Raw genomic sequence first — 23763 nt, forward strand, 5'->3', positions numbered from 1 at the left:
TTTGAACATGCAGAAACCCAGCCAACGATTGCAGCATCAAAGCTGTTAACCTGAAGACATGATGTTAAACTGAGAGCCTATTGCAGGGATGTGAGACTGCTGGACACGGCTTCAGAAGAGAGCAAAGGAGTTCTCCACAGTATAAAAGTAGAAAGTGTCGTCAAAACATCCAGGAGTGATAAATAGTTAACATTTCAGACTGATGATCTACCATCAGCTCTATCTTTACAACAGCTGTTCCCAACCTTTTTTATGCCATGGACCAATACCATTAAGCAAGAGGTTCGTGGACTTCAGGTCAGGAACCCTTGCTTCAGGGGATGAATATTGGCTGTGATACAATGCTCCACACATCTAAAACCTTCCATGAATCCTTTGTCATCTTCATGCACCTCTAGAGGAGTCAGAATGTGCTGCCATTTAATGTAACCTTGCTTGACCTAAGAAATGTCACCTTCAAGAAAGCAAGAGTTTCTCAGTGGAGTGGAGTGTCGGAGTGGACAAAGTCACTGACTTATCTTGGCTCAAACCAAATTCAATTTCAAACCCAGGCGAGGTGTTCTTGTTTCTCTCGATCTCCTTGTGTGTGTAATATTGTGCGTTTGTGGGTTTCAGCATACGAAAGCCTCAACAGATTCAGTTTTGGTGCCGGCAGACTATCGTTTATACTTTACTATGTTTCTGTATTCCTCAGGCGCCGCTCCTCTTCCTCTTCCTCGTCACAGTCTCGATCAGGCTCTCGCAGCCACCGATCCCACGGGCACCGGCGGACGAGGTGCTACTCCCGCTCCCGGTCCCGCTCGCGCAACAGGCACTACTCGCGATCGTATGGCCGCTACACCAGAGGAGGATCCCGGGACGGGCACCACTGCTCCCGCTCACACTCGCGCTCGGCTGACAGGACACGCTACATCAGCTCCCGCAGTCGTGGCAGGAGATCCAGGTATGGTGACGGCATCTGCTGCCCGGGTACAGATAGAACAGCACAATTGATATTACACTTCACAGCACACAGCTGTAAGATCAGGGTTCAATTCCCACAGCTGTGTGTAAGGAGTTTGTACATTCTCCCCATGACCTCAGTGTGTTCTGCTTTCCTCCCACATTCCAAAGACGTATGGCTTAGGGTTAATAAGCTGTGGGCACGCTACCGGAAGCTTGGCGACTCTCGCAGGCTACCTCCAGTACATCTTTGGACCTTGTTGGTGGTTGACGCAAATGACACATTTCACTGTGCGTTTCGATGTTTCAATGTACATGTAGTACAAAGCTAATCTCTTTAAAGCAGTGGTGGGAGCAGATTGAACAAGCACCACTGATCCACAATGGCAGAGGGTTAACCTTATGATCTGGCTACTGTGATCTTGCTGGATTTGAACAGCTTCCCGCAGTCATGGCAGGAGATCCAGGTATGGTGACAGTTCTGCAGTGGGAATAGGTGGGAAAATGTTGGGGAACATTAAACAAGCAGCACTATGTAAGAAGTGGGACTGAGGGGTTTTCAGAGAGGAAGCTTTGGAAGAGTGGTGAGGAGATGCTGGTGATGATAATGGTTTACTTGCTATGATCTTGCCTCGTTTTGACAGTCTCAAGGCAATGGGTTTTGTATTATAGAATTTAAATTCTTTTCCTTGTAAGAATTAAGGACATAAAGTTCAGGGTAAATTTATTATCAAAATCCAATGTGGGGACTGCAGGAAATATCACATCAGCCAAGATGGGAAAAAACAGCCCACAAGGATCCATGAACATCAACCGTAAAGCGAAACGACCAACTCTCCCTTGTCTCTACCACGAAGATCGAGAGGGCATAAATTTGACTGGGCATTAGTGAAAGTCATAGCACAAGCAAACATGTGGTGTTCATGAGGATTCCTAGAAGCATAGTTTTCCATGAACAGTTCTGTAAACAGACGTGTAGACCTCAATCCCATGTATGAGCCAATGCAGGCAAAATTCAAGTCAACACATGGAGTTGATGCAACCAGTCAGCAGCATGATCTCCATGCATCGCAATTGAATTTCCATAATGACAACCAATTAGCTGATTGAAAGGTATATAAAGCTCAAGCACTCGGAGGACACACCACAATCAACAGTGCACATTTGCAAATGGATTGTCAAGGTTGGAGAACAACTCAACCCAATTATCAAAGTGTGTATATATCACCATTTACTACCCTGAGATTCACTTCCTTGCAGGCATTCACAGTAAGTACAAAGAAATACAATGGAATCAATGAAAAAATATGCCCACAAATAAAGACTGACAAGCAATGTGCAAAAGAAAGCAAACTGAGATACATTAAAGAATTAAAAATAAATAATTAGTACAGAGAACATGAATTTATAGTCTTTGAAAGTGTTCGTAGGTTGTGTTCAGTAATCAGAGTTGTGGTGAGTGAAGTTATCCACACTGGCTCAGGAGCCTGATGGTTGTGGGGTAACAACTGTTCCTGAACCTGGTGGTGTGGGACCTGAGGCTCATTGTGGTGAGTGAAGTTATCCACACTGGTTCAGGAGCCTGATGGTTGTGGGGTAATAACTGTTCCTGAACCTGGTGGTGTGGGACCTGAGGCTCATTGTGATGAGTGAAGTTATCCACACTGGTTCAGGAGTCTGATGGTTGTGGGGTAATAACTGTTCCTGAACCTGGTGGTGTGGGACCTGAGGCTCATTGTGATGAGTGAAGTTATCCACACTGGTTCAGGAGCCTGATGGTTGTGGGGTAATAACTGTTCCTGAACCTGGTGGTGTGGGACCTGAGGCTCATTGTGGTGAGTGAAGTTATCCACACTGGTTCAGGAGCCTGATGGTTGCAGGGTAATACCTGTTCCTGAAGCTGGTGATGTAGGACGTAAGGGTACTGTACCTCCTTCCTTATGGTAGCAGTGAGAAGAGAGCATGCCGTGGATGGATCAAAATAAAAAAATGTTGGAGCAACTCAGCAGGTCAGGCAGCATCTATGGAAATGAATAAATAGTGGACGTTTCAGTCGAGACCCTGTTGATGAATGCTGCTTTCTTATGGTATTGCTGCTTGTAGATGTGCTCAATGGTGGGAAGGGCTTTTCCTGTGATGGACTGGGCTGTATCCACCTCGTTCATGGGCACTGGTGTTTCCATATTAGGCTGAGATGCATCCGGACAAAATTATAAGTAATAGCTGAAACAAATTTATGTCTGTAATAATAAGATAAACCACCTTAGATGTGCAAACTAGTTATAAGGGCAACATTCACCAGGAACTATCACCTTGTGTACTGAGCTGTTAACAGGCACTTAGATTGGGTGTTAAACTGATGGTCGACCTTGAATGCTCTCCTGCATTATGGGTGAGAAGCCAGTGTCATTGCAGATGGAACCTTCTGGTATCAGAGCCACTGGTTGCACCAGCAGGAGGTGTTAACTTTCACTTGCGACTTTCACCTAAAGTTAACAGAAAGCGAGATTTGAAGTCATCAAGGCTTTTCAGAGAATAAATATTGAGATGCTTCTACTCTCAGTGGGCACATTATTAGATACCTCCACTACCTAATAAAGTGGCCACTGAGTGTATGTTCATGGTCTGCTGCTGCTACAGCCCATGCTTCACATGTTGTGCATTCAGAGATGCTCTTCTGTACACCACTGTTGTAACGTGTGGTTATTTGAGTTACTGTCACCTTCCTGTCAGCTTGAACCAGTTTGGCCGTTCTCCTCTGACCCACAGAACTACCGCTCACTGAATGTTTTTTGATTCTCGCACCACTCTCTAAACACGAGGGCAGGGGTTTCCAACATGGGGTCTACAGACCTCTTGGTTAATGGTAGGGGTTAGGGAACCCCTGCTGTTGAGACTGTTTTGTGTGAAAAATCTCAGGAGATCAGCAGATTCTGAAATACTTCTATCTGGAGGAGAGGCTGGGGAGATGAAGCTCGGTCTGTTTGGTCTGGAGGAGAGACTGGGGAGGCTCGGCTCGGTCTGTTCTGTCTGGAGGAGAGGCCGGGGAGACGAGGCTCGGTCTGGAGGAGAGACTGGGGAGGCTCGGCTCGGTCTGTTCTGTCTGGAGGAGAGGCTGGGGAGGCTCGGCTCGGTCTGTTCTGTCTGGAGGGTGGGGCTCGGTCCGTTTTGTTTGGAGAGGCTCAGTCTGTCCGTTTGTATAGGGCCTATCAGCGGAGTCAAAAGAGCTGTATGAAGAAGAGGTGTTTCTCGCAGGTCTGAGGCAGTCATTTAAAAAGAGAGCTTTGAGGGCGTTTGTCCATTGTATAGGAGTCAACAGAGCTCTATGAACTAAATAAAAGTACAGAAGCGATAAGTGGAGTGGCCATTTTTGGGAGTAGGCCAGTGACAAGAGTAGAAACGACAGGCTTTAGCTCAAAGGAGGCTTTGGCTCTATGTAAAGTGTCTGTTAGGATTTCTTTTTATCTTTTTTTCCCCTCTATTACTGTACTATTTAAGTGGCTGTGGTGTTGGAGAACTGGAAGACCTAGAGTCTCCTGGGGAACTACATCTGTGTGAAGTGCATCCAACTGTAGCTCCTTGAAGACTGTGTTAGGGATCTGGAGCAACAACTGAATGACGTTTGGCTTGTTAGATAGAGTGAGGAGATAATTGATCAAAGTTTCAGGTAAGTAGTCACCCCGAAGTTGCAGGAGACAAGTAGCTGGGTGACCGTCAGGTGAAATGGAAATAGGCAGTTAGAGCAGAGTACGCATGTGACCATTACCCTCAAAAACAAGTATACCGCTTTGGATACTGTTGTGGGGGATGACCACCTGGGAGAACGCCACGGTGATTGGTTACAGGCACTGAGGTATGATGTTGTGGCCATCACTGAACCGTGGCTGAAGGATGGTCGTAGTTGGGAGCTGAATGTCCAAGGTTACACGTTGTATCAGAGGGACAGGAAGGTAGGCAGAGTGGGTAGTGTGGCTCTACTGGTAAAGAATGGTATCAAATCAGTAGAAAGATGTGACATAGGATTGGAAGATGTTGAATCCTTGTGGGTTGAGTTAAGATACTGCAAGGGTAAAAGGACGTTGATGGCAGTTATATACAGGCCTCCCAACGGTAGCTGGGAGGTGGACCACAGATTGCAACAGGAAATAGAAAAGGCGAGTCAAAAGGGCAATATATGGTAGTGATAGGTGATTTTAACATGCAGTTTGATTGGGAAAATCAGGTTGGAAATGGATCTCGAGAGTGAGTTTGTTGAATGGCTAAGAGATGTTTTTTTAGAGCAGTTTGTTGTTGAGCCTACTAGGGGATCAGCTATACTGGAGTGGGTGTTATGTAATGAACTGGAGGTGATTAGGGAGCTTAAGGTAAAAGAACCCTTAGGAACCAGTGACCACAATATGATTGAGGCAACACACATCAAAGTTGCTGGTGAACGCAGTAGGCCAGGCAGCATCTCTAGGAAGAGGTACAGTCGACGTTTCAGGCCGAGACCCTTCGTCAGGGTCTCGGCGTGAAACGTCGACTGTACCTCTTCCTAGAGATGCTTCCTGGCCTGCTGTGTTCACCAGCAACTTTGATGTGTGTTGCTTGAATTTCCAGCATCTGCAGAATTCCTGTTGTTTACAATATGATTGAGTTCAACTTGAAATTGAAGGTTTTAAAGGTACATTTAATGTCAGAGAAATGTATACAATATACATCCTGAAATTCTTTTTCTTTGCAACCATTCACAAAAACAGAGGGGTGCCCCAAAGAATGAATGACAGTTAAATGTTAGAACCGCAAAGTACCCCCCAGCTCCCCCCACCCAAGCATAAGCAGCGGGAAAGTAGTGATTTCCCTGCCTCCAGCAAAAAAAAGCATCGGCGCCCCCCCACTGAGAACTCAGGCGTGCAGCAAGGCGTCAATAAAGAGACTTGCAGTAGCCCATAGTCTACTTGTTCACCCAGTAACTCGACATAGCACAGGCTCTCTCTCCCCCGAATAAGCAAAAAAAGAAGTGTCCCTGTTTCACAGTGAGAGGGGAGACATAACAAGCAACTCATTGATTTATGATGTTGAAAGTCTGTTGCGTCATTTTTTCTGAGCTCTGTGCCCAAAGAACTCGGTTCTCTGGGCACACAGCCAGAAGCTAGCTTGCTGCTTTTGTACTCCCGCGACACGCTAGTTTCCTGTGGAGGCACCAACCTCAAGCTTCTAGAGCCACAAAACCCCGGAACCCTGAAGGCGCGCTAGTCTTCTAGAACGCGTCCTTGGTATGTTGAATAGTGGCCAGTCGTGAGACCCCGAAAGCGGGTCCCATTCCCGCAAAGAACCAAAATCGGCGTGTAACTCCAGGTCAGGGTCTTTAAAAGAACCCTGAAAGGGAAAAATGGAGATATTGAAGATAGAAATAGAGCAGTTTCGGAAGATGCAAGCAGAGGAGTTGCCGTTAAGCGCCATCGTCCTTCTGAGCTCCAGCCATTCCTTCTCCATTCCTTCTCAGTGCTGAAGAAGAGTCTTGGCCAGAAATGTTGACTGTTTATTCATTTCCATAGACGCTGCCTGACCTGCTGAGTTCCCCCAACATTTTGTTTGTGTTGCTTTAGAAATTTATGACACCGGGGTGATTTTATTTATTTATTTAGTGATCCAGCGTGGTAACAGGGCCTTGTGGCCCAATGGCACCCAATTTCATCCTACTAACCCATACATCTTTGGAATGCATAAGGAAACTGGAGTTCACGGACAAAACCACACAGTCACAGGGAGAATATACAATCTCCTTCCAGACGGCAGCAGAAATGAACCTGGGTTGCTGGTGTAATTGTAGCTTTACGCTAACTGCTGCCCATGTTATGTGTGGGTAGTTAATGTAGGCGTAAATGGTGGTGTAGTACATGAAAATCTATTCAGTGTACAGTCTGCGTTGGAGTGGAAATCGGATTTGGGGGCAGTTTCCACCGTAATCATCTATGTATTTGGCTGCTCCTGTGATGCTGTCTTAAAGCATTTCTCCTTCCCCCGAGGTCGCGGAGTCACTCGCGTTCGGACGACCGTTACCGCAGAAGCAGCAGGGGAGGCTACAGCTTGAGTCGACGCAGGAGCAGCAGCAGCCGGAGCAGCAGCGGCAGCCTGAGCCGCTCGCAGAGCCAAAGCAAGTCTCTGTCCCCCGTGAAAGAGAGCCTGGGGAAGGTGGCTGCCTCACCTGCCACCAGCGAAAAACTGAAAAAGTACGACTGCACTCTCTCTGCCCCTCGCTCCCTCTTCACCTCCGCCCCTCGCTCCCTCCTCTTCACCTCCGCCCCCTCGCTCCCTCCTCTTCACCTCCTCCCCCTCGCTCCCTCCTCTTCACCTCCGCCCCTCGCTCCCTCCTTTTCACCTCCGCCCCTTGCTCACTCCTCTTCACTTCTGCCCCCTCGCTCCCTCCTCCTTACCTCCGCCTCCGTGTACAGCCTTGGTTTCCATATTGTGTGAGGGATGTCAAGGCACTAGAGAGAGTTCAGAGAAGGGCAGCTAAACTTATTCCAGGTCTGCAGGGTATGAGTTATGAAGAAAGATTGAAAGAATTAAATCTTTTTACCCTAAGTAAATGTAGAAGGAGAGGAGACATGATAGAAGTGTTCAAAATCATGAAGGGTATAAGTAAACTGGATGCCAGCTGCTAGTTCAAAATTAATCCATTATCGAGGACACGGGGCCATAAGTGGAGACTGGTTAAAGGGAGATTTCAGACTAATCTCAGGAGGCATTCCTTTACAGTGAGTTGTGAACACATGGAGCAAACTATCTAGTTGAGTAGTTGAGAGTACTTTCAAATCTAAACTCAATAGTTATTTAAACTAACAACGTGAATAGGACTTTGGAAAGCTTTGTTGGGCCGAATGGCCTGTTCTTGTCAAAAACTTTATAATGTTCTAGAATACTGGATCTAAGGACTAGAAGTATTATTGGACTTTGTGGGCGTTCAAATTCCTTATTTGCGTGATCAATCATCCAAATAGAATCTCCACATTAAAGGCAAATAATACTTCAGAATTAGTAATTGACCAATAGTAAGTAACACTCTAGAACCCTAATAGAGTCATAGAAAGCTACAGCATAGAAACAGGCCCTTTGGCCCATCTAGTCAATGCCGAATCATTGAAGTTGCCTACTGTCATTGACCTGCACCGGGACCATAGCCTCCTTACCCCTGCCATCTGTTTACCTTTCCAAACTTCTGAATGTTGGAGTCGCAGCTGCCACTTACGCTGACAGCTTGTTCCACACTGCCTCCACCCTCTGAGTTTTCCTTCATGGTCCCCGTGAATCAGGGGTTCCCGGTCCTTTTATATCATGGACCCCTACTATTAACCAAGAGGTCTCTAGGCCCCAGGTTGGGAAACCCTGCCTTACACATTTCACCTTTCAGCTTTAGTTGCAGTCTCACCCAACTTCTGGAAAAAGCCTGCTTGCATTTACCCTATCTATATACCTCTATCAAATCTCCCCTCAGTTTTCTGTGATCTGCTTATTTTGTATCTGTATGCCAAATAGCTTCATATGCCAGTTGGTCAGTATCTATATTTAACTAATCCTAAACAATTCTGCTTAAAAATTACATTTTTTAAAATTCAAATGTTAGAACAGTTTGGTGATAGGGGCCAGGCTGTTCTCTTTGTGTGCAACTAAATAGTGTGTTTGAGGATCGAGTGTAAGTTTTCAGAGACCGGTTCATCGGCGATGACACTGTGATTGTGTTAAGTTGACCCTCTGTCTCTCTTCCCCCCCCCCCCTTTTTTCTCATTCCCAGGTCTGACACTCCTGTGGGTAAAGAGTCCGGAGCTGCCAAAGTCAGTAAGAATTTTATCTCACCTCCGTTAAACACAGCCCCTTCTGAAAACCTCACAGAAACACTTATGCAGCCTCAAGTAGTCTTTCAGCAACTTTTAGTCGCTTTCTAACCTGAAATTGTCCTTGATGCTGTGTTACTGGTAACACAGCAGAGAGCACGCGAGTTTGGCAGCACCTTAAACACGTTCCGCTTTCATAAGGTCCTTTGTGTTTCCAAACGGTGCCAAGAACTCAAAGTGCTAAATTTTGTCTTTCCTATGAGAATCTGAAATTCTAAAATGTTGCACCAAATGTAAATTGTTATAACTTTTCACTGTGCTGCTGCGGGTTTTTCCATCCTCTGACCATTGCCTGCTGTCTATAGTTTGCAAGGACATGATACGTTTTGCTATGTCAACTGTCACAATGCTGTTACATGTGATTATCATTAGGGGGCTCTGTGGAAAAGGTTTATAAAATGCATCTCAAATATCCTTTATTTCAAAGATACACTATTTAAGATTGATTGAGATACAGCACAGAATAGGCCCTTCCAGCAGTGCCGCCCAGCAATCCCCTGGTTTAATCCTAGCCTAATCCAGGGACAGTTTACGACGACCAATTCACCTACCAATCAATGCGTCTTTGGACTGTGGGAGGAAACCAGAGCACCCGGAGGAAACCCACGTGGTCACAGGGAGAGCGTACAAACTCCTTACAGGCAGCGGTGGAAGTTGAATCCAGGTCACTTGTACTATAAAGTGTTGTATTAACCACTGCACTCCCTTATGTCACTGATTGTGTGCAAGAGTAGAAATACTTTACAAGTGTCGCCTGAATAATTCCAAGTTGCTATTTATTTCTGGTGATTTTACATTATTTATTCGTGGATTATGGCAGATTTACACAACATAAGGCATTTGGCTTAATGAAGAGCGGCATAGTAAGTTACCGCAATGCTATGATAGCACCAGCAACCTGGCTTCAATTCCCACCACTGCCTGTATGTTTTCCCAGTGACGATATGGGTTTCCTCTGGTGCTCTGGTTTCCTCCCACAGTCCAAAGACATAGGCTTTTAGATTAATTGGTCACATGGGTGTGATTGGGAGGCACAGGCTCGTTGGGCCAGAAGTGCTTGTTACTGTACTTGTTGCCCAGTACGCCGCTGACATTTAGGGCAGGAATGAAGGTCGTCCATCTCTGGTGGTGTTTGGGGCTTCCTTCATCGTATCAGTAGCTTCCTCTCAGTTTTCAATACTGTCACTCAAGCAAATCCCAAGTGGAGACTCAGGAATACTGTTGCACTCAGTTGTAGGATTCTTTAGTGCTGTTTCTGTAACAGTTTTGTTTGACCAGTCGGGGTTGTTAGCCCTGAGTTAAACCCCTGAACCTGGAGGACCGGTGGACCACTCTTAGTCTGGCCTGTACCCTTTGACCTATTTGGCATGGGTGACCCTACCAAGAGCATAAAGCCCTAACTCCAGCTAAAACAGCTCTCTGGATCATTTGGGCATGCAAGCCTTCAAACTCAACAACAAGGTTGTGGTCCCTTTGGAGGCCTGATACTGTGCTGCTTCTCTAAATCTGAAAGTTTCAATTAGTGCCACGCTTTTGAAGATTTAAAAAATAAAAATTAACTTTATTTGTCGCATGTACAGAGAAATATGCTGTCTGTGTCAAACCAAATCAGTGAGGATTGTGTTGGGCAGCCCTCTAGTGTCGCCACATTTCCGGTGCCACAACTCACTAACCCTAACCTGTGTGTCGTTGGAATGTGGGAGGAAACTGTGTCGTGTGGAGGAAGCCTAAGTGGTCATGGAGAGAAAATACAAACTCCTTACAGACGGTAGCGGATATCGAAACCCACATTCCAAAGACATACAGATGGGTTAATAGGTAAATTATCACATGGGTGTAATTGGGTGGCACGGACTCATAGGTCTAGTTACCATGCTGTATCTCTAAATTAAACAAAACAATACAAAAAAAGTCTTCTGAGTTGGACAAACTCAAGTCCTTGTGTTCCGTCAATGGTTGGTGCTGTTACTGTGTGCTGCCACGTAACAACTATATCAAGAGGGAAAAACCTGATTCATGTTCTCAAGTTGTCTTGTGACATAGGAAGCCATTTGGCACATCTGTGATCCTATGCCGGCTCTCCTGGCAATCTCATCACTCCCATTCTTCCTTCATTTCCCTTTCATGTCCACAGCTTTACCTAGTTCTTTTGCTACCCACTACACTAGGGGCAACCTGCAGTAACCAGTTAGTTTCTTTTATGGAGATGCAGCATGGAATAGGCCCTTCATGCTGTGCTGCCCAGCAAACCCCCAAATTAACCCTAGCCTAATCACAGGACAATTTACAATGACCAATTATCCTACCAACTGGTTGGTCCTTGGACTGTGGGAGGAGACCAGAGCACCCAGAGGAAACCCACACGGTCCTTACAGGCAGCAGCAGCGATTGAAACCGGGTCGCTGGTACTGTAAAACTTTCTGCTAACTATTATGCTACTTGCTGCCCACAAATGACAGGAAATCCGCACGGTCACTGGGAGAACATGTGAACTCTGCACAATATCACTGGATGTCAGGACTGAACCCAGGTTGATTGAAATGTTCAGCTGCCTGTATCATTAACACTTACTCTTGGGCAGATCTTGGTACAGTTAGCAAGCCGTTACTGTGTGTCTTTCATGCAGAGATACTTGAGCAAGGTTTAAGTAAATATATTAGGATGATTCAGTTAGCATAACACTGTTACAGCACTAATGACCCAGGTTCAATTCCCACTGCTGCCTGTAAGGAGTCTGTATATTCTCTCTGTGACTGTATGGGTTTCCTCCGGGTGCTCCAGTTTCCTTCCACGGTCCCGAGACGTATGAGTTAGTATGTTAATTGATCAGGAGTGTAATTGAGTGGCGTCGGCTCATTGCAGAGCAAGGCCCTCTTACCGTGCTGTATCTCGAAATAGATAAATGGTCAACTGTGCCCAAGAAACCGTCCAGAGAGAATTGGGTATTGAGGTAATTGCAATATGCACAGATGTTGCATAGAAGGAGGTTTGGATGCCATTAATAGAGGGAGAAGCAGAATGCGACTAAAGTTTCAGACTGCAGTGTTGAATAAGGGTTGGGTTCCTGAATAGCTACAGGGTTAAGTAATATCGGGATGCTAGGGCTATGTCAGTGATGTGAAATGCCCGTCCTACCAGCAATTAGTATAGTAAATAATACAAAAAACTGGAAGCAGTCAGCTCAGGTAGCAGCTGTGCAAAGAAAAAAAAAGTAGTTTACATTTCAGGTCTGTGATCGTTTGTCTGGTAGGACCATAAGACATAGGAGCAAATTAGGCCCCAAGGCGCATCGAGTCTGCTCTACCATTCCATCATGGCTGATTTAATATTCCCCTCAACCCCATTCTCCTGCCTCCTCCCTGTAACCTTTCATGCCCTGACTAATCAAGAACCTATCAACCGTGGAAGTTCACGAGAGTGATCCTGGGAATGAAAGAGTTAATGCACCTTATGTGGAGCGTTTGATGGCTCTGGGCCTGTACTTGTTGATATTTAGAAGAATGGGGGTGGGTGGGAATCTCATTGAAACTAATAAAATATTAGAATGCCTAGATAGAGTGGACATAGAGAGGATGCTTCCTCAAGTGGGAGAGCCTGGGACCAGAGAGGACAGCCTCAGAACACAAGGACATCGGTGTAGAACAGAGATGAGGAGGAATTTCTTTAGCAAAAGGGTGTTGGGTCTGTGAAATTCATTGCCACAGACAGCTATAGGGGCCTAGTCATTGGGGGTAGTTAAAGCGGAAGTTGATAGGTTTTTGTGTTAAAGGTTTTGGGGAGAAGGCAGAAGAATGGGGTTGAGAGGAAAAATAAATCAGCCGTGATGGAATGGTATGGAGCACACTCAGTGGGCCGAATGGCCCAATTCTGCTGCTGTGTGTTATCATCTTAACCACTCTTCCTGTTGATATAAAAGACCACATGGCACTACTGGAGAAAATCGGAGGCGTTCTCCACTGCCACTTGGCTAACACCATAATGCTGGTTGAGCTTACTTGCAAATCAGCTGCTGTACCTCCAAAATTGCAGCACCAATTACACTTCCCTGGCATCTAAAGAATACAACTGCAGGTTCCTTTCTTTTACATTCTAGAGAGGGGCTTGTGCTCAGCTCTCCAGCCTTGCGAATCCTATCCAGCTGTCACTCACTGCATCTGTGGAGGAGAGAGCGATGTCTGGATGTCAGATTCTTGATGCACAGTATTGAGCTGAGCCCCAGAGATATCTGACCCTGACTACCCCATTGCCACTAAAATTTTGTGCTGTCTCAACATGGGACACTACAGCACAGTCTATAAGTTGTGCTGACCTTCTAAGTCACTGTAAGATCAATCTAACCCTTCCACCCCCACCCCCACATAGCCCTCCATTTTTTTTTTATCACCCATGTGCTTATCTAAGAGACTCTTCAATATCCCTAATGTATCTGTCTCTACCACCACCCCTGGCAGGGTGATCCACACACCCTCTGTAAAGAAAAACGTACCACTCACATTCCCCTTCAATCATCTTAAAATTATGCTGCCTCACATTGGCCAACTCTGCCTTGGGGGAAAACGTCTGTGACTGTCCGTGCGATCTGTGCCTCTTACTATCTTTATCAAGTTGCCTCTCATGCTGTTTCGCTCCCACGAGAAAAGCCCTAGCTCGCTCAACTTATTCTCATAAGACATGCTCTCTAATCCATTTAGCATCCTGGTGAGGTGAATTTAATATACCTGGGCAGTCCATGCTCACTGACTCTATACCTACCCATAGTGCCCTCACCGTAATACCTGTAATCCGGTGTTCAAATCCAGGTCCAGGTCTGTCAGTGGTAGCTTTTGTTGCCAAGACGTTAGAAAGCAAAACAGGTTTTGGTGTTTGGTGAAATCCCAGAGAGCTGTTTGTGCTCAGCAGCAAGATCCCAATGGGATGGGCTGCTCAGGACTGCGATATGTCGTAGCAGCACATGCAGAATACTGGAGGAACTCAGCAGGTCAGGCTAAGTGGATTTTCGGCATCTGATGTTTGAAATATGTCGCACCTTTGTGGATGGTGGGGAGGAGTAAACATTTCTGGCTGAGCTCCTTCATCAGGATTGAATGCCTTATATTCCGGCTGGGCATGTCCATCGATCTTTCGAATTTCTTGTAATTCCTCCCCCCGTTCCCTTCTCTCTTTCTCCATTTCCCATTCTGGCTCCCCCTCACCTGCTCATCACCTTCCTCTGGTTCCCCTCCTTCCCTCCCTCCTGTGGTTCTCTTTCCTCTCCTACCAGACAACCTCTTCCTCCCATCACCTCCCAGCTTTTTACTTCATCTCCCCACCCACCCACACACCTTCCCCCTCACCTGGTCTCATCTATCACCTGCGAGCTTATACTATTCCCCTCTCCCTCACCTTCTTATTCTGGCATCTTCCCCCTGCCATTCCAGTCCTGATGGAGGGTCTCAGCCTGAAATGTGGACTGTTTATGCCTCTCCATAAGCCTGACTTACTGAGTTCCTCCAGCAATTTGTGTGTTGCTCCCTTTTCCCAGCATCTGCAGAATCTCTTGCATTTGTAATATGTTGTACCCTTGTGGTTGTGCCCCTGTGGGATAGGTCCAGCTGGAATCTCCTTGAAGGGCTGGGTGTTATCCTCAAAGTTCAAAGTACATTTGTTATTTAAGTATGTATGCATTATGAGGGGTGATTGCTAAGTTCGTGGCCTAAGGTAGATGGAGTCAATTTTAGAAAACCTAGCACATACATTTTTCAACATAGTACCCTCCTACATATACATACTTAGTCCAGCGGTCATGGAGTATACAGATCCCTTCTTTGTAGAAGTGGTCCACAGCAGGAGTGATTGATAAGTAAGGTAGAAGGAGATGAGTTATTAACTTCAAACTTTCTGCATTATCACTCAGAGTTGAACCGCACGTGCATGTAACGAGAGTGTCTTGGATCTCCAGGTGGTCCACAATAGGGATGATTGATAAGTTCGTGCCCTAAGGTAGAAGGAGATGAGTTATACCGCTTTCGTTACATGTACGTGCAGTTCAGCTCTTTGAGTGAAAATGCAGAAAGTTTGAAGTTAATAACTCATCTCCTTCTACCTTAGGCCACGAGCTTATCAATCACCCCTGCTGTGGACCACTTCTGGAGGTCCAAGATGCCAGCTTCTACAAAGAAGGGATCCGTATGCTTCACGACCACTGGACTAAGTGTCTAAATGTAGGAAAAATGAATGTGCTAGGTTTTCTAAACTTGACTCCTTCTACCTTAGGCCACGAACTTATCAATCACCCCTTGTATACAACTTTGAGGTTTGACTCCAGACAGGCAGACACAAAACAAAGAAACCCAAAAGAGCCCATTTTTAAAAAAAGATTACCAAGTGCACAGAGACAAAAAGCCAAATCGCGCAAACAATAATTGAATCTAATTCAAGTTTAATTGTCATTCGTCCATACATGAATACAGCCAAAGGGGCAGCATTACTCTGGGGCAAGGTGCAAAACACAGTACCAACAGTTACACACAGCACAAAGCATGCATAAGATAGCAAGCTCAAATGGTATTGCAATCATGCAATAAAAGTCAAAAGCTCATGCTATCTATCCACAGTTGACCACATTAGAGACCGTCTCCTGCCGAGCAAACGTTTGGGGGCAGGGGCAACACCAACTCCAGCCTGGATGCCATGCCACAGCGCACCAGCCCTGACGACACTGGTTTGAAGCATAAAAATCAGCAAGCAAATAGTGTTCTGAGGCCCACAAAGAGAGTACATCCCCACACCCTTAGATCAGCGCAGAGCCAAGCAGCAGGCTGAATCGACCTGTCCCTCGCCTCAGGGCCCAGACGTGCTGACTTTTTCCATCTGGCCCGGTGCCCAAGTCATCATTCAAACTTCGGTTTCAGTGGCTTGGGTAATGCTCTGGGACTCGGACCCCACCGCCTTGATTCAACCTGTACGTGTCCTTTCCATTTGGGCCTGAAGGGGTGGGCCAGACCTGGTGCTGCGATCGTTGGTATTTGCATCATTGGCGTGTGTGGAGTTTTCCACACTGCTTGTTGCAGCTGCGCTGTGACTCAGCACTGCTTGCTGGCTGTAACTTGGAACACGATTGTCACTAAATAATAACATATTATTAGGATTGTAGAAAATTGAAAACCAGCGTACCATACATCTTCATAACAACGTTGCAGCTCTATAAAATCCGAGTTGGACCACACTTGGAGTATTCTGTTCAGTTCTGGTCACCTCATTTATAGCAAGGATGTGGAAGCTTTAGAGAGGGTTCGGAAGAGATTTGTCCAGCTGCTGCCTGGTTGAGCGAGCTAGGGCTTTTCTTTGGAGAGGAGGAGGTAGAGGGGTGACTTGATAGGGGTGTGCAAGAAGATGAGAAGCGTAGATTGAATGGGTAGCCAGAGTCTTCTTCCCAGAGTGGAAATGGCTAATAAGAGGGGGCATGATTTTACGGTGAATGGAGGAAAGTATCGGGGAGATGTCAGAGGTAAGTTTTTTTTTAATAGGGAAAGTGGTGGGTGCTTGGAACATCACGGGCCAAAAGGTCTACACTGTGCTATAATATTCTGTTTTTCTATGTTTCTGAATGTTTTGTATGTAATAAATCCTTTGTTTGCATTTTTCTAGCATATGGTGAGCCTGTAAATTTAATTTGAAATCTCGGGACTTAAGTGTCCACGGCGTGCTCCTGTTGTCCTGCACCTCAGCTGGTTGAGACATTTATAGTTTCCAGAAAGAAAAAAAATGAGCACAATTCTCTCCAGCTCCCCTCGGGCCGATGCTACAGTGTTTAATACTGTCTGAACCTGAAGCATTGTTTCCCCTTGTAAATGTTACTTCGTTTCTCTTGCAGCCGAAGCTAACGCCACAGGAGAAACTGAAGCTTCGCATGCAGAAGGCACTGAATAAGCAATGTAAGCACGCGTGTCCTGGGCTGCAGGGCTCCCCTGCGGTGTTATTGCTGCACGGAAGCTGCCCTATATCGCCAAGGGGATTCGGGGGACTCTGAACAAAGAGGGCAAGTCACCATTTAGAGTCTGTGATCATGTAGAGTCCTAGAGTGCAATGCTTTATCATACCAGCGACCTGGGATCATTCCTACTGCTGCCTATAATGAGTTTGTACGTTCTCCCCGTGACCACATGAGTTTCCTCCGGGTGCTCCGGTTTCCTCCCACAGTCCAAAGATGTACCGGCTGGTAGGTGAAATGCTCATTGTGCAGCAGCAGGTCATTCCAATACAGAATAATAAAAACTATGATTTACAGTGTGTGTTTATATGTATATGTGTACTTTTAATTAAATTTAACATTATATAGATACATAATGATAAATTAACTAAATAATGCAAAAAGGAAGAAAAATTAGTGAAGTAATGTTCATCTGTCAGAAATCTGCTCAAGTCTTTGGTGATGTACCAGATCTCCTCAGACTCTGAATGACATGTAGCCACTGTCTTCAAATCACATTTAATCCATGGTGGGTGTTAGTAGAGTGACAAAGCCTGCAGGGTTGAGTCAGGTGGGGATGGCAGAGGCATGAATCACGACTGTATTATCTGGGGGTGGTAACTTGTCACGGATGCAGGCGTGACCTGTTTGTTTTTTTTTTGTTTTGTCGGCAGTTAAAGCAGACAAGAAGGCTGCACAGGAGAAACAGCTACAGCAGGAGCAGGAGCGACAGGTAGGCCTCCAGAGTAGCAGGCACTCCCACCACCTACGTCTCTGGTTACACCATAGAACAGTATGGGCCTTTCAGCTCACAGTGTGGTGCAGAACTTCAACACTCTCCAAGATCTGTCTCACTGTTCCCTCCTGCATAGCCTTCCATTTTTCTATCACCCATGTGCCTATCTAAGAGTCTCTTAAATGTCCCTACTGAATCTCCCTCTACCACTAGGACGTCCCATGCACCCACCACTCTGTTTAAAACAAACCTACCTCTGACTCCCCCCACCCTCTGATACTTCCCTATAAACACCTTAAAGTTCTTGTGTATTACCTATTTCCTTCCTGGGAGAAAGGTCTTTGGCTGTCCATGCCTCTTATCATATTGTGCACCCCTGTCAAGTCACCATTATTGATGTAACACACACACTGTGCTGGAGGAACTCAGCAGGTCAGGCCAAAGCAATACACATAAAATGCTGGAGGAACTCATGAGACTATAAGACAAGGGAGCAGAATTAGGCCATTCAACCCATTGAGTCTGTTCCGCCATTCCATCATGACTGATCCCAGATCTCATTCAACCCCACACACCTGCCTTCTCGCCATATCCTTTGATGCCCTGACCGATCAGGAAAGGATTGACTTCCACTTTAAATATACGCACAGACTTGGCCTCCACCGCAGTCTGTGGCAAAGCATTCCACAGATTTACCACTCTCTGACTAAAAAAAATTCCTCCCTACCTCTGATCTAAAGGGCCACCGTCAGTTCTGAGTCTGTGCCCTCTAGTTCTGGACAACCACCATCATAGGAAACATCCTCTCCACATCCACCCAATCTAGTCATTTTGGTAGGTTTCAATGAGATTCCCACCACATCCTTCTAAATTCCAGTGAGTAGAGGCCCAAAGCTGCCAAATGCTCCTCATGTGTTAACCCTTCCCAGAGTCATCCTTGTTAACTTCCTCTGGACTCTCCAATGATAACACATCCTTTCTGAGATATGGGGCCCAAAACTATTGACAATATTCTATTCTAAGTGTAGCCTGACTAGTGTCTTATAAAGGCTCAGCATTCTCTTCTTGTTTTTATATTATATTCCCCTTGAAATAAATGCCATCATTGCATTTGTCTTCTCTACCACAGACTCAACCTTAAATTAACCTTTTGGGAGTGTTGCTTGAGGAGTCCCAAGTCCCTCTGCACCTCTGATGTTTGAACGTTCTCCCCATTTAGATAATAGTCTGCATTATTGTTCCTTTTACCAAAATGCATTATCATACATTTCCCAACACTGTATTCCATCTGCCACTTTCTTGCCCATTCTTCCAATTTGTCTAAGTCCTGCTGCAATCACATTGCTTCCTCAGCGCCACCTACCCCTCCACATTCATTGCCTCTCCTTTGTCCACCCTGCTTGTTACTTCCTTGAAGAACTCTAACAGATTTGTCAGGCAAGATTTCCCTTTACAGAAACCATGCTGACTTTGACTTATTTTATCATTAATCTCCAACGCTTTCCCAACCACTGAGGTTAGGCTAACTAGCCTATAATTTCCTTTCTTTTGCCTTTCTCTCTTCTTAAAGAGTGGAGTGACATTTGCAATCTTCCAGTCCTCCGGGACCATGCCAGAATCAATGCATCCATTATCTCTTCAGCAATCTCTCTCAGGTCCCTGAAATATAATCCATCTGGTCCAGGTGACTTATCTGCCTTAAGACATTTCAGTCTCCCTAGCACATTTTCCTTTATATTAACAATGGCACTCACTCCTGCTACCTGGCACTCTTGGACCTCTGGCACACTGCTAGTGCCTTCCACAGTGAAGACTGATGCAAAGTACCCTTTAAGTTTATCTGCCATTTCTTTGTTCCCCATTACTCCCTCACCAGCATCATTTTCCAGTGGTTCAGTATCAACTCTCATCTCCCTTTTATTCTTTATATAACTGAAAAAACTTATAGTATCCTGTTTTATATTTGCCCTCATATTTAATCTTTTCCCTTCTTTTAGCTTTTTTAGTTGCCTTTTGTTTGATTTGGAAAGCTTCCCAATCATCTAACTTCCCATTCACTTTTGCTACCTTATAAGCCCTTTCCTTGCTTTTATGCAGTCCTTAACTTCCTTTGCCAGCCACAGTTGTCTACCCCTGCCATTTGAGAACATCATCTTCTGTGGGACATATCTATCCCGCATCTTGTGAACTATCCCCAGAAACTCCAGCCATGTCTTGCTGTGCCATTGTCCCACCAATATCCTCCTCCAATCTACATGGGCAAGCCCACAATGTCATACCGACGATTGCATCACGTGTTCGTCTGTCTTATTCCGAATGCTGTGCTCTTTTAAATACAGCATCTTCAGTCCTGCGTTTTTCATCCTTTTGAATTTTGCCTCTGTGGTACAATTTAACTCTTTGTTCTGTCTGTTTTTGTACCCAATCATTGGCTTGTCCTTCCTTACATTCATATTACACCCATCATCTACTGGTAAACCTGCTGGCTCATCCTCAGCTCTATCAAACTGGTTCCCATCCCCTGCCATATTAGATTGAACTACGCCAAACAGCTCTAGTAAACCTGACCACATCCCCCTGCCATATTAGATTGAACTACGCCAAACAGCTCTAGTAAACCTGACCACAAAAATATTTGTCCCTCTTAGATTCAAGTGCAACCCGTTCCTTTTGTTCAGGTCCCGTCTACCCTAGAAAAGGTCCCAGTTATCTGAAAGTCTGAATCCCTGCCCCCTGCTCCAATTCTTCAGCCACACATTTATCTGTCACCTCATTCTATTCCTATCCTCACTGTCACATGGCAGAGGCAACAATTCTGAGATTACTACCCTGGAGGTCCTGCTTCTCAGCTTCCTTCCCAACTCCCTGTATTTTTTTTTAGGACCTCCTCCCTGTTTTCTGCTCATGTTGTTGGTACCACAACTTCTGGTGGCTCACCCTCCTTTTCCAAGTAATATATAGATGCATCCAGAAACATCGTGGACCTTGGCACTGGAAGGCAAACTACCATCCGTGTTTCCTTCTTGTGTCCACAGAATCGGCTATCTCTCCCCCTGACTATAGAGTCCCCTAATACTGCTGCCATCCTCCAGTTCCATATAACCATATAACCATATAACAATTACAGCACAGAAACAGGCCATCTCAGCCCTTCTAGTCTGTGCCGAACACTTAGTCCCACCGACCTGCACTCAGCCCATAACCCTCCATTCCTTTCCTGTCCATATAGCTGTCCAATTTAACTTTAAATGACAACATCGAACCTGCCTCAACCACTTCTGCTGGAAGCTCGTTCCACACAGCTACCACTCTCTGAGTAAAGAAGTTCCCCCTCATGTTACCCCTAAACTTTTGCCCTTTAAATCTCAACTCATGTCCTCTTGTTTGAATCTCTCCCGCTCTCAATGGAAAAAGCCTATCCACATCAACTCTATCAATTCCCCTCATAATTTTAAATACCTCTGTCAAGTCCATCCCCCCTCAACCTTCTACGCTCCAAAGAACAAAGACACAATTTGTTCAACCTTTCTCTGTAACTTAGGTGCTGGAATCCAGGTAACATTCTAGTAAATCTTCTCTGTACTCTCTCTATTTTGTTGACATCTTTCCTATAATTCGGTGACCAGAACTGTACACAATACTCCAAATTTGGCCTTACCAATGCCTTGTACAATTTTAACATTACATCCCAACTCCTATACTCAATGCTCTGATTTATAAAGGCCAGCATACCAAAAGCTTTCTTCACCACCCTATCCACATGAGATTCCACCTTCAGGGAATTATGCACCATTATTCCTAGATCCCTCTGTTCTACTGCATTCTTCAATGCCCTGCCATTTACCATGTATGTCCTTTTTTAATTAGTCCTACCAAAATGTAGCACCTCACATTTATCAGCATTAAACTCCATCTGCCATCTTTCAGCCCACTCTTCTAACTGGCCTAAATCTCTCTGCAAGCTTTGAAAACCTACTTCATTATCCACAGCACCACCTATCTTAGTATTATCTGCATATTTACTAATCCAATTTACCACCCCATCATCCAGATCATTAATGTATATGACAAACAACATTGGACCCAGTACAGATCCCTGAGGCACACCACTAGACACCGTCCTCCAATCTGATAAACAGTTATCCACCACTACTCCCTGGCGTCTCCCATCCAGCCACTGTTGAATCCATTTTACTACTTCAATATTAATACCTAACGATTGAACCTTCCTAACTAACCTTGCGTGTGGAACCTTGTCAAAGGCCTTACTGAAGTCCATAGACACAACATCCACTGCTGTACCCTCGTCAACTTTCCTAGTAGCCTCTTCAAAAAATTCAATAAGACTTGTCAAACATGACCTTCCACGCACAAATCCATGTTGACTGTTCCTAACCAGATGATTATATATACCATCTCTAAGAATATTTCAGTTAATTTACCCACCATTGACGTCAAACTCACAGGCCGATAATTGCTAGGTTTACTCTTAGAACCCTTTTTAAACAATGGAACAACATGAGCAATACGCCAATCCTCCGGCACCATCTCCGTTTCTAATGACATTTGAAATATTTCTGTCAGAGCCCCTGCTAGTTCTACACTAATTTCCCTCAAGGTCCTAGGGAATATCCTGTCAGGACCCAGAGACTTATCCACTTTTATAATCCTTAAAAGCGCCAGTACTTCCTCTTCTTTAATCATCATAGTTTCCATAGCTTCCCTACCTGTTTCCCTTACCTTACACAATTCAATATCCTTCTTAGTGAATACCGAAGAAAAGAAATTGTTCAAAATCTCCCCCATCTCTTTTGGTTCCACACATAGCTGTCCACTCTGATTCTCTAAGGGACCAATTTTATCCCTCACTATCCTTTTGCTATTAATATAACTGTAGAAACCCTTTGGATTTATTTTCACCTTACTTGCCAAAGCAACCTCGTATCTTTTAGCTTTTCTAATTTCTTTCTTAAGATTCTTTTTACATTCTTTATATTCCTCGAGCACCTCAATTAGTCCGTGCTGCCTATATTTATTGTAGATCTCTCTCTTTTCCGAACCAAGTTTCCAATATCCCTTGAAAAACATGGCTCTTTAACCTTTCCTTTCAACCTAACAGTAACATAAAGATTCTGTACCCTCAAAATTTCACCTTTAAATGACCTCCATTTCTCTATTACATCCTTCCCGTAAAACAAATTGTCCCAATCCACTCCTTCTAAGTCCTTTCGCATCTCCTCAAAGTTAACCTTTCTCCAATCAAAAATCCCAACTCTGGGTCCAGACCTATCCTTCTCTATAATTATATTGAAACTAATAGCATTGTGATCACTGGAGCCGAAGTGCTCCCCAACACATACCTCTGTCACAGACCTATCTCATTCCCGAACAGGAGATCCAACACTGCCCTTTCTCTGGTTGGTATCTCTATGTATTGCTGCAAAAAACCATCCTGCACACATTTCACAAACTCCAAACCAAAAAGCCCTTTTACCATATGGGCTTCCCAACCTATGTGTGGAAAATTAAAATCTCCCACAATCACAGCCTTCCCTTTTGAGCTTCAGGGCCAGACTGAGTTCCAGAAGCTTACCCTCCCCCCCTGCAGCAGTGCACAAAACGAAGTTAGGGGGACGGTCACAGGGGTGCTCTCCACTATCTGACGTTCCCCCTTCCCTCTCCTGGCAGTCACCCATTTATCAGCAGGTTAGGCAGTATTGATGGCCAGAGCAATACACACAAAATACCGGAGGAACTCAGCAGGTCAGGCAGCACCTATGGAGAGGAATCAACGGTTGGTGTTTTGGGACAAAATCCTTCATCACGCCCCAAACATGACTGTTTATTCCTCTCCATAGCTGGTGCCTGACCTGCCGAGTTCCTCCAGCATTTTGTGTGTTTCTCTGGATTTCCAGCATCTGCAGAATCTCTTGTGTTAGCATTGTTGATGATGTGGGCCTTTAGAGGTGGGGTGTAGAGGTTTTGCTGTCTGCTCACTCGGTAGAACCTATTCTCTCTGTGGCGTTATGGAGTGGGGGAGCTGCAAAAAGGCCATCAGGAACATCACAGAGGCTGCTGAGCAAGCCTCCAGATGGCTATGGATCAAGAAGTGTGATCCATGGACCAGTGGTGCTGGGACACAAGCCATGGCCTAATCAATGCTGGTTGGGTCACCTAGGCGAGGGCATCTGATGTTGAAAGACCCAAAACAGCCGACGACCCCAGGTTATGAATTCCAGCCCATCTGAGGATGTATCTCAGCA

The 23763-nt window shown here is 45.3% G+C and overlaps 1 protein-coding gene across 4 annotated transcripts in view; it reads left to right on the forward strand.

The window, feature by feature from the left end:
- The window catches only part of clasrp (CLK4-associating serine/arginine rich protein), a 129294-nt gene that overhangs the window by 72311 nt on the left and 33220 nt on the right, over positions 1-23763 (forward strand). For 2 of the 4 annotated variants that reach the window (XM_063063476.1, XM_063063477.1), the window contains exons 13-17: positions 695-943; positions 6951-7154; positions 8717-8756; positions 16669-16729; positions 17439-17497. In XM_063063476.1, the coding sequence (XP_062919546.1) occupies positions 695-943; positions 6951-7154; positions 8717-8756; positions 16669-16729; positions 17439-17497 (613 nt within the window). Of the gene's footprint in view, positions 1-694; positions 944-6950; positions 7155-8716; positions 8761-16668; positions 16730-17438; positions 17498-23763 lie in introns of all 4 variants that reach the window. The other 2 variants (XR_010019850.1, XM_063063478.1) reach the window with 2 other exon arrangements.

Source organism: Mobula hypostoma, chromosome 12, assembly GCF_963921235.1.
Source record: "Mobula hypostoma chromosome 12, sMobHyp1.1, whole genome shotgun sequence".
Lineage (NCBI taxonomy): Eukaryota > Metazoa > Chordata > Chondrichthyes > Myliobatiformes > Myliobatidae > Mobula > Mobula hypostoma.